This window comes from Lepidothrix coronata, unplaced genomic scaffold (assembly GCF_001604755.1).
Source record: "Lepidothrix coronata isolate B3197 unplaced genomic scaffold, Lepidothrix_coronata-1.0 Scaffold132, whole genome shotgun sequence".
Classification (NCBI taxonomy): Eukaryota; Metazoa; Chordata; class Aves; order Passeriformes; family Pipridae; genus Lepidothrix; species Lepidothrix coronata.
The window spans coordinates 915,999-927,651 of record NW_016690312.1 but is presented as its reverse complement, the minus strand read 5'-3'; the positions used below and the strand labels follow the sequence as shown (position 1 = coordinate 927,651).

General features: G+C 54.3%; 1 protein-coding gene across 1 annotated transcript; it reads right to left on the bottom strand.

Annotated features, from left to right (window-relative positions):
- Positions 1–2,848: 2,848 nt before the first annotated feature.
- Positions 2,849–5,585, bottom strand: CEBPA (CCAAT/enhancer binding protein alpha). Its single transcript, XM_017826945.1, has one exon. It carries the CDS (start codon positions 5,423–5,425, stop codon positions 4,448–4,450), a length of 978 nt encoding a protein of 325 aa, XP_017682434.1. The 5' UTR covers positions 5,426–5,585; the 3' UTR covers positions 2,849–4,447.
- Positions 5,586–11,653: the final 6,068 nt, after the last annotated feature.

Sequence of the window (11,653 nt, the reverse complement as noted above, 5' to 3'; positions counted from 1 at the left end):
CTGCAGGACTTTGCTATGGTCGTGAGCAACCTCTCAACTCTGTACACAGTGCTGGCAGACAACTACTCCCTTCCTCCCAAACGTAGCATTACTCGCTCAGCCTCTCAGTCACTGCCCACTCCCACACCTCACCCCTCCGTGTCCCCAGCCCCATCTCTGGGACTGGCGAGGGTCAGGGGTGGAGGAGGAAGGACTGCACAGCCCCACTGGTGCGGCAGGATGGGCAGAGGCTGCCAGCATTGCAGCAGTGCTGCGTGGAAAAGGAACAGGCTCAGCGGGAAAACCCAACAGCCACCCAGCAGTCGAGCCGACAAATGTCACTGAGTACATACACCCACAGCACCCTCCCAGAGCTGGGCTGCTCAGGCCTTGCCCGTGCCAGGATAGTCTTGGTGCAGGGTGCATGTGTGCAGGGAGATGAGTGGGAATGTCACATGTGAGAGCTGTCCCTGCCCACAGTCCTGCCACATGTGTGCCCACAGCGCAGCCGCCGCTGGCCACTCGGACTGGCAGCTGTTCTCACAGGAGTGTGCTGGCACAGACAGTCCCCAGAGGTCCCTTCCAGCTCCAGCTGTTCTGGGGTGCTTGGAGTAGACAGTGCATAAAATCCTTTCCACCACACAGTGTGTATAATGCATTGCTGAAACGGGCAGTGCAGGGGGTCACGTGTGAGGCTGGAGCACTGCAGCACCACTGGCTCTGACCTGCTGCTACAGCAAACACCCCTGGACAGGCCACTGTGAGAACCTTCTTCTTCTGGGCAATGACTTAGGGACTTTTCGAAGGCTCAGCCCTATGCCAGGGTAAGGGTTAAGTTTGACAGGAAGAGAAAGTGCAGATATGCAGCTGGGGAGGGCTGGGAGGGGGGTGCCAAAGCAAAAAGCAGGCTGCAAAGAGCACAAAGAGACTGCAAAATGCCCTGTGCTGTGAGAACTGTTTTGTCTAAGCCATGAGTGAGGGCCTTGTCGAAGGCTCAGCCTACAGTTAGGGTTAGGATTAGAGAACCCTGCTCACTTTGGCACTGTGTTTAAGGCAAGTGTCTCTGAACACTTTCCTGCTATCAATAATTTATCCTTTGTTCTATTCCAAGACATTCTGTGTTTATATAACTATTGAAACACCTATGTGGTGGTAGATAGGTGATCTTAATTTTGAATCATAGAATGGCTGATTCTTCTGCCAATGAAGACTAGTTTAATCTACAGTTCATTTAAATTAATGGAAAAATCTGCTTTGTCTGGGGTCATAAATGATTTGCTGAAACCACACACACACGGTGAGTCACAGTTCAGAACATAACTCAAACGACCAGGACTGTATTCCCATGCTCTAACCACTAGATTACAGTCCCTCCCACATATACCCTGCAATAATCTTTGCTCAAACGATAACAGCATTTCCCCACTTTACACGTTGGACAGCATTACTGAGTAAGGCACATCCTACCCAACGGGTGTACAGCTCTGCAGGGCTGGGGGAGGAAGCACGCTCAAGTTAAAAGTCATTAATTTTTCCCAACACCACAAGAACTTAACCCTCTCCTCGGAAAACCAGCAGCTCTGGACCCCCCGATTTACATCTAACTGAAAAGTGAAATCCTTGATCCTGATCTGCATTTGTCTTTCACCCATCTCGAGCAGCGCGTGCTTGCAGACTGGCGGTCACGGGGGACTTCGGAGGAGCAGCTTGACCTTTCTTCCCCTCCGCAGCCCACCATGAGCCCCGTGGGGAGGAGGCAAAGCCCCCAGGAGCAGTCCCGTCCAGCCCTGGGCCGAGCGGGGCTCGGGGGCTGCCCCCGCACCAGGGACTGGGACGCGTCCCGTCTCATGGCCTGCGCATCACCGGGACACACACTTGTGGGTCCGAATCTCCCTTTTCCGGGGGGTTTAATTTTTGCCGCGCTGGACATAGACGGCGCGGGGACCATGGGCACACCACGGGGGCAGCGAGCTGTGCGGAGCTCGGCTGTCCCGGGCGGATCCCCCTCCACGGCAAAGGCGGACACGGGCGCTGCTGAAGGGGAAGGGCCCCGGGGCAGCTTTCCCTGGCACGCAGCCCCAGCCCGGCCGCCCGGGCACGGAGCCCCGCCGGGGGAGAGGGCGGGCGGCGCCCAGGGGTCCCCGCTGACCCCCCCACAGGGCACCGCGCCACACGCCGGGCGCCGTGCGGGGCAGCTCCGGGACGGGACGGGACGGCCCGGAGGGAGCCTCCTCCCCCATCGCCGCCGCCCCCTCCCGCCCCCACGGCCGGGTCCCGCACCCCTTCCCCGCCGGCCCTGCCGATCGCCCGCGCCCGCCGAGGGTCCGCCCGGAGCCGGGGGCACCGCGCCCTGCCCCGCCGGCACCGAGCGGGCCCGACCCGGCCAGGGCGGAGCTCCGCGGGCGCGGCGAGGGGCCCGGGCCGCGTCTGGCCGGGACGGGACGGGCATGGCCGGGCAGCGGCAGCGCTGCGGGGCGAGCGGGGACCCTGCCCTGCCCTGCCCGCCGCCTCCTCACTCGGCCGCGCCGTGCCTCGGCCTCGTCCCCCGCTGTCGCGTTGTCCCGGGCGGGCTCCGTGTCCTCGCCGCCCGGAGATCCCCTCGTCCCGCCTGGCCCCGCGTCCCCCCGCCCGCCCGCAGCCCCCGGCGCGGGTGAAGGGTGAAGCCAGGGGTGACTCACGAGCACACATCTGACACCGCAAGTGTTTAGGAAATTGCCGCTCTCTTTAGAGGCAACCGCGTATTTATTTCTCTGGGGCGAAAATTGGGGAGCTGCGCTCCACGAGCGGGATGCTGGTCTGGAGGAAGAGGGGAGCTTCTAGTTTTTCCTCCTACAGAAAAAGGGCTGGAAACACGCAGAGAGGCGGATGGTTATGGTAGAATATATGCTGTTTATTTATGAACGTAACCAGGACCTCAGACAAACTTTATATGCGGTTCCCCCCCAAATTAAAAAAAACAAACACCAATGTGTGTGCATATACATAGACGTATACATACCATACACACACACACTGCACACACATACACACACCGCCAGCACTGTGCTCTGTCATGCTTTCAAACAGCTTCATCCACCTTATTCTCTCGTCATGACTTACTTCAGTTGGACAAATTGTTGTGCAGCTACAACACGAGGAAGAAACGCTCTGCATGGCTACCAGCACACCCTGGAAGGGAGCCTGTTTGTTTGTTTATTTTTCTCTCACCCTGGGAGAAGCTCCAGAGTCCAAAGGTGCTGCAGCACCAGGGACAAGCCTCCTTGCCCCGCCGCAGGCGCCCTGCAGCCCCACAGCCCGTGCCCCCTTCCAGGCACCTTTGCCTTGGGGTTAGGAAGCAGCAGCCAGTACAGGACAATGTGAAGAAGACAACACACACTCACACTCACCCACCCACACAAATAATAAAATAACATTGCAGCACGAGGGCATAGTCTCTGTCACCAGATAAAGTTGTGTGATGGCAAAGATCCAAGTAATGCAATAAAAATAAAGTGTAGCTAGTATACACGGAAAGGCTTTCACATTACATGAGGCACAGCTTGGACGGACAGAGACTTGGACAGGAGCTAAATGTCCTGGAATAAAGCAAAATACACTGAAAGTTCATAGTAAATACCCGCATCGATAGGTATTTATTTGTTTGTGCTTCGCCACGTCGTGACATACAGTACACTGCTGCTCTTTCTTTTGATGGAGGGAGCTCATCACACACTCGTGCAAGTTGCTGCTCCATCAGTCCCAGGCTGTCCATTGGTCCCGCAGCAGTGGTGGCCCCTTGCCCTTCTCCCAGCCAAGGCAGGGGACAGGGCTTGGCAGAGGCAGCCCAGCCAGGCTGGGACAGTCCTGGCAGCAGTCTAGCGGCTGCCCCACACCTCAGTGCTCCAAACGGGTGTCCAGTGCTGCATGTCTCTCAGCCTCGAGTCCTCTTGTCGCTGGCATCCCCACAGCTGCTCCTGCCTGCTGAACCGCAGGCCAGCTGGGAGGGCCTGGCAGGACACCCCAGACACCCCGACCCTCAAGCCTGCACGTCCCTCACCCTTTTTCCTCATGCCCTGCCAGGCTAGAGGGCACAGAAAGCCCCAGAGCTCCTGCAGCTAGCTTTTAAGGCACATCTGGGTTACTATACGTGCTTTATTACTATTATTATTATTATTATTATTACTGTTATTTACCCTGTGTAGACACGTGGGCTTTTTAATTCTTCCTTCCCCTTGCCCTTCTCCTTAGAAAACCCACCATGTTTTCAGGTTACTCGTGTGTCATCCGTAAGGCACAAACCTTGTAATACTAGAGCTGCCTGGCTTCTTGTATAGGTCGTGAACTGATAAAAAAAAAACCAAACAAACGAAACAAAACAAAAACAAAACAGCCCCCATCCCCCTTTCCCCCGGCACAGTGCGCTCGCCGCTCTCCGGTACGTAAAGTATCTGTGGGCGGGCAGGGCAGCCCGGCCGGTCCCGGCGCGGCCCTAAGCGCAGCTGCCCATGGCCTTCACCAGCGAGCTCTCGGGCAGCTGCCTGAAGATGCCCCGCAGAGTCTCCAGCTCGCGGGTGAGCTGCTCCACCCGCTTGCGCAGCCGCTCGTTGTCGGTGGTGAGCTCCAGCACCTTCTGCTGCGTCTCCACGTTGCGCTGCTTGGCCTTGTCCCGGCTCTTGCGCACCGCGATGTTGTTGCGCTCCCGGCGCACCCGGTACTCATTGCTGTTCTTGTCCACTGTCTTTTTCGATTTGCTCCGGTGGTCCGCGGGCATCATCTTGAGGGCGCCGGCGGCGGGCAGGCCGCCGGGGGGGTGCGGGTGGTGCGGGTGGTGCGGGCTGGGCACCGGCGTGGGGGGCGGCGTGGGGTGCCCGGGCTGGAGGTGCATGGTGGTCTGGGCGCAGTGGGCGATCTGGTACTGCAGGTGGGACGGGTGCTGCTGCGGGGCGTGATGGGGGTAGAGGGCCGACAGGGCCGCCGACTTCACCTCCTCCTCCTCTCGGGGCTCCTGCTTGATCACCAGCGGCCGCAAGCCGGGCGCGGCGATGCGCTCGTACAGGGGGTCGAGCTTGCCGTCCATGTAGCCGGCCACGCAGCCGAAGAGCGGCTGCTGGTGGTGCTGCTGCTGGTGCCCCGGCGCCGAGGCGGCGGCGCCGGCCCCATGCATGGTGTGGAAGTCGAAATCCCCGGCCAGGATGGCCTTGGCTTTCTCCTGCTGCTTGCTGTGCTGGAAGAGGTCGGCCAGGAACTCGTCGTTGAAGGCGGCGGGGTCGATGTAGGCGCTGATGTCGATGGAGTTCTCGTTCTCGCAGATGTCGCCGAGCTCCGCGCCGCCCGCAGCAGGTGCCGCCGCCGAGGGAGCCCCTCTGTAGCCGTAAGCGCTGCCGGGCAGGGGAGTCTGGAGCTGGAGGTGCTGACCGCTGCTCATCGGGGGCCGGGAATCGACCTCGTAGAAGTTGGCTTGCTCCATGAAGCACCTACAGTCTGCCGGGCATGGTGAAGGGCTGCTGCAATCCAGCTTTCGAACGGGACGACGGCGGCAGCGGCGGCGGCTCTAACAATCCTGCGGCACCCGGGCCCTGGGCGGCGAACGGCACCGCGGCTCGGCACGGCACGGCACGGCACGGCTCGGCTCGGCTCGGCTCGGCGCCCCCGGAGCCCGTCCCCGGCCCAGCCCCGCTCCGCTCGCTGCCTGCCTGCCCTGTTGCTAGTGGGCTGCCGCGGTCCTGCGTGCCGTATATATACAGCCCGCAGCAGGGCCGGGGATCGCCCTCTAGTGTCCAACCTCCTGCTGGGAACCTTTGACCGCCGCGCAGCCGGGGCTCAGCGCCCCGGCCGGGCAGCACCGCCCGCCCGCCCTCCCCCGGGAGCCGCCGAGCCGCGGGAGAGCGCCCCGCACACCCGCACACCCAGCCCCGTAACCCGCACACCCAGCCCCGTAACCCGCACAGCCCGGCCCCGTAACCCGCACAGCCCGGCCCCGCACACCCGCACACCCGCACAGCCCGGCCCCGCACACCCGCACACCCAGCCGCGTAACCCGCACAGCCTGGTCCCGCACAGCCCGGCCCCGCACACCCAGCCCCGTAACCCGCACAGCCCGGCCCCGCACACCCGGCTCGGCGGGCTCGGAGCGCCCGCCGAGGAGGCTCCGCGCTGACAGGAGGCCCCGGGGAAACGGCGCGGGGACTTTGCGCTGCCGGGGCCGCTCGGCGGGGCAGGAGCGGCCAAAGGCGGCCCCGGTACATTTCCACCGCCCGCTCCCGCCCCTGCGCCGAGAGCTCCGGCCCAGCGCTCCCCGGCCGCGCTTCGCAGGGAGTCTCAAAGTTCACCATCAGCCGCGCATACTTGCAAATATTTGGCCAGCAGTGAATATTCGCGCCGTCGGGATTGGGACGCGCCGCCCCACCGGCGGTGGTTCCCTGCCGGCAGCGCCCGGGGCCGGCGGGCTCGGAGCATCCCCCGGCGGGACCCGCGGGGCTCGCCCGGGCACAGCGGGCCCGGCGGGCCCGGCCCCGAGCGGCGCTAGGACCGTGCGGGGATGGCTCCCGGCGGGCAGGGGCGGGGAGCGCGGTGGCCGCGGAGCCTCGGTGGCGATCGGCCGGGCAGCCCCGCCGGCTCCGGCCGTCACTGCCGGCCCCAGGCCCAGAGGAGCTGCCCCGCCTGCGCGGGACAGCCGGAGCCGGGTCACCTGCGGGCCCACTCACCCCCCGCACGAATCAAGCAGGTAAATTTAATGACGGATTTCTCCAAACGCACGCTCAGCAATCCCGAGCGGTGCCGGGCCGCCTCCCGGCCTTGACCCGAGATAACCGCGGGCGCAGCCGAGCCCGGTCCCCCCGGCCCGGTGCCCCGGGCGTTCCCTGTCTCCGTCTTCGGAGGGTTTCGAAGGAGATCGATGCTCCCGCAGCGCGGGACTGGAGAGGAGCAGCCCCCGTGGCTCCCCTCGGGGCTGTGCGCCCACAGCAGCTCCTGTGCATGGCCACAGCCTCCCCAGGAGCCTCCGTTTCAAGCTTCAGCTCGGGAGGGGTGAGCATGCACAAAATTCCTCCTGCTGCGATCCCTCCAGTGCGCAGAGCAGATGACTCTGTCCCCCCTTGCACGGCATCCAGGTGCACCGCAGGGAACCCCACGGGCATTTAGTTCTCCTGGTCCCGAAGGTCCCTTTGAAACTGGCATAGAGAAAGGACAAGCCAAGGCCACGGGAGCAGGTGGGGGTTAAAATTGCTACAGAAAGATCTGCAGGGAAAATGAATCAAACATAGCGATGGATGGAGAAAAAAAAAAGCTGCCATTCTTAGTTCTGGGTTTTTTAGTAAAACAAACTTGTGACAGTAAATTCCTTGCTTAGAAAGGGTTTGACAGATTCCTTGCAGTTAAAAATAATTGACAAAGTATTCAACAGGCAACAAAAAATGAGAGTGCACCGGGCCCCCATGTTTTTGTTTCACACAATGCGTGTGTGAACCTCTGTGTCATAAGCAAACACAAGGCCAGTGGAGTCAGTTGGCTTTTGCACTCCAGTGTCCTCTCAGGAGAACGGATTCTGTAATTGCAGGAGGGAAACATATTAATTTACAGACTACAGAATATACTTTTCACTATCAACAGAAAAAAAAAATCAATCCTAAATTGTTTTTTATATACAGTCAGTATTTTCTAAAATTATATGTCTTGGCTTCAGCGCAGCAGCAGTGCCTCACAGGGGTGCTTCCACAGGGAGCTGTCTAAGAAACCCTAAGAAACGAGAACACTAGCAAGAACTCTGAACAAAGTCATGATACAGAGGAAAATCCCCAAGTCTGTGATAGGAGTGAGTTTTGGGTGTTTTGGAGTGGAGAGTAAAATGCTCCTGATTGCACCCATCTTTCCAAATTCAGCTTGTTCTACTCAAGTGAACCCATTTCCAGAAAAGGGACAAACCCAGAGCTGGACTTGTTGCCTGGTGGGAGAAATATCATCTGGAATAGAAGCTAGTAGGAAGTTTATACTTGGAGCTTTTGAGAGGCCTTATCCCTCTCTGAAGTCAGCAGAAACAGGAATAGGCCATAGATATTTAAAATAAAAGTTCAGTGCTGCATGAAACAACAGAAGGATAACTAAGAAAGTGTAAGCAGAAGCATATAACTAAGTTTGTCATTTAATAACAATACCTACGCCTATTTAGTCTTTAAAATGCTCTCCCATTTTATAATCATTCTGAAATTAAGGCCTAACCACATATTAAAAAAAATTCAAAGTAAATCAGAAAGTTTAGGATCAAATTCCATTCCTAATTACTGTAATTAACAAACAAGTCCCCACAATTTAAGGACTGGTTTGCTCAGTATTTATTTTTTTTACATACACCCCTTTTATCTAAGTTAAGAACTTTAAAATCATCTCTTTTTACATGAAAACAAAAATTCCTGTTCAAATTGTTTTAATATGGTATAAAATGAGGTTCCCAGACTTAACAAATAAGACTTTGTCTTTTTATTATCCTTACTTCTCTGAAGACAAGTAAAATATTTAGAACAGGATCATCCCCAGACAAGCACAAATGCTTATTTCCACATTCGTATCAACAGTGACTGATACCAAATATTTCAAATCATAAACAGAAAACTAGTTCTCGTTGCTTCAGTTACATGAGCCAGGGAGTTGATTTGATGAAGAGAGGAAGGATGTGTGTTGCACACTATGGCTTCCTGAAGCAGCACTGTCAACTCTTGAGGGTGCTATTCTTCCATCCCAAAGCAGACCTCCCTGTCCAGAAGCTCGGGGAGGCTGAGAGAAGTGCTCCACAATTTGAAACGGCACCAGGAGTCATCTCTACAAAGTCAGCTGCACTGCTTTGTGCTAAGGGAAGGAAGCTGAATAGAAAACCACACTTATGAAGGACTGTGAATATCTACTTTATATAAGTGCATTTGCGACTAGTAAGAGTTTTTAATTGCACTTGAACACTGAAGTCTCTTCATTTTACCTGAACTCTGCTTCTGTGCTGTTCTCAGGCCTTTCACTCCCGTGGGCTACAACACAGGTTACCTGGCTACAGGACTTGGGCTTTGCAGGCTGTGTGGGCAGCACAGAGCTCTGCCTGCTGATCCAGCAGCCCAGCAGTTTGTGCACAACATGGCATGTGGCAGCCCCGGCAAGAACCGGAGTGCTGCTACACATTTATTTTACTACCTTGTTAAACCAAACTATTTCAATGCTACTGACAAAGCTCCAGGCAGGAGTCTGCACACAAAACCTCTTGGGGTGAACGGCAGCAACAGCCCGGCCTCTCCTCTCTCCCACCTGCAGGAGGGGTGGGGGGAAAGGAGACCGATTTGGCTGGGGCAGAGATGGACACTGTGGAGCAGAAAGGACAGGACAGGACAGCTGTCCTAGGAGTGACAAAGGTCACAGCTGGGTGCAGTGCTGTGCCCTGAGTGCTCCAGGGGAGCAGGCAGGGACGGAGCAGCAGTGGCTTCCTGCGCGAATAAAGAGCTGGCAATCTACAGTCTTACTTGTGGTGTTACTGAAACACAAACATCTCCCCTCTCCTGTGTTTTCTGCCCCAGGGAGGGGAAACATGATACTGCACATAAAAGCTGCCACATATGACAATTTTCAAGGGAAAAGACTTTATATGCCAAAGCCTTGGAGGCCGGTAGATCGGTATGCAGCATTGTATGATAAGTCAACCAGAACCTTCCATTCAGCTGGGAAAGGCAGCTGGGGACTGCTTATCATTTTTTTATGTGCATTTTGGTCCAACAACAGATGATTTAATGATTTATCATTACAGCTTTTCTCCTTTGGAGAAACACTGTTTACAATTCCAAATGAACCAACTCAAATCCGCGCTATGTTCTTCTTCCTTTTTTGTGCCATTCCCCTTGTCTGTGACCACATCCTTATCTCTTGCTGTCCTTGTGCTCTACTAACTTCTGGCTCTTCTCCTGAGAGCTCAGTCCTTTGCAATTCCCAAGCTGGCTGACCAGGAGCATCTTTCCACTTCCATTTGCCTGATTACTGCTCACCTCCATTCAAATGGGCTCAGAGCCCCACCTCTTTCCAGCTTGTCACCTGTAATCTTGTACAATCAGTCTCTGAAGTTGTGTCTTACCCATTCACAATGTTTGCAGGGTTAATAAGCCATTGCATACACAGTCCCTTTCTTACAGTTAGGATCATATTTCACCGACCATATCCATGGTGCCCAAAATATTCCGAATGCTTTTCAGATACAGGATTAAGTCCTGTTCCAAAGAACATACAGCTGAAATACCTCCACCACAAAAAAAAAAAAAAAATTAAAATGATAGTGCTGCTCCTCACCTCTCAGTGTACTGGTTTCTTCTGCAACAGTAGGCCATCACCTTTGCCTCAAGACTTGCACAAATGTTTGCAGTTCCCCTGCTGGTATGCATCAGTTATCCCTTTGCCCAGTATTTGGCCTATCCACAAATCACCCATTCTCTCTCTCTCTCCAGTCTTTTACCTCTGTCTAAATGATATGACCTGAATTTACTTTCCAATCTTCTGTGTACCTTACAAACTTCAATGATTTCCCTCATCATGAGTGGCTAATTATCTTTAATTCATTCATGTTCCCCCTCCCTGGATGATGGAGCAGTGTTATTTCTCTCTATTTCACAGCTCAAGAGCTGTGAGATGGGATGACTTGCTGAGGCAATATAAGAAACATGTAGCAAAGCTGAGAATTTCATCTCTCCTGTCTCCTGAGCTAATATCACCACCAGTGTGCATGAGAAAGTGTGACTGCTGCTTTCCTACAAACGAAACCCTTTCATACACTTCCTAGTTGTTTGTTGGGTTTTTCTTAATGGAAAAAGTTAAATCGGTTTTTTATCCAAAATAAATTTATTTCTGCCAAGAAAATGTCATTCTTTTTGATTTTTTTTGCCATTGTATGCTTAAGGGTGCATATAGAAAATACAGCTTATTTTTTTCTAGACCCTGGCCCCAGCCTACTGAATTGAAGGCTCTCATTGATCTGAGTAGGAACTGGTGATCCCTTAGCTGGCATACAAATTATGCAGCAGAACAGTAATAATTATCATACCCCAAACTCAGGTCCCAACTCTGCTTTTAGGGAAGTGTTCTCAAAATATTCTCTGATGATTATAGCTCCTAGACTTTGGCTGGCTGCTTTTCATGGCATCATACAAGAGGTAATCTAAAAAAGGGAGATTTAATGCCCATGTGAACTGCAAGGTAACACTGAATAACAAAGAAGAAAATACCCTTGTTTGTCTCTTTATACATGTGTGTCTTTTATATATGACTGTGCATTAATCCTTTGAAAATATTCATGTAGCCCTTCTGCAATATTATTCATACTCTTTTAATGTAAAAGGTAGTTTTTAAGCATGACTTTGGCAGTCTACAGTCAATCCGAAATAATCTGGTTTCCAGAAAGTGCATCTACAAAGCTGGGCTAATACATTTTGAGAAGGTTGCTTAAGTAATGAAGAATCCTGCCACTGACTTAGATGTTACATTTTGCTGACCTCAAAAGACTTTCAAAAAGAAGATGAGACAGCACAGCTCAGGCTTCTTCACTCTTCATAAGTAGTTTGCACTGTAGAGATTATTTTGTATCTGCAAAAATAAAGTATTTATATGACAGAAATACCAAAATATGTTAAGTATTTTCCAGAAGTATAGAAAGAGATGCTTTGCTACACAAAGAATGTACAAT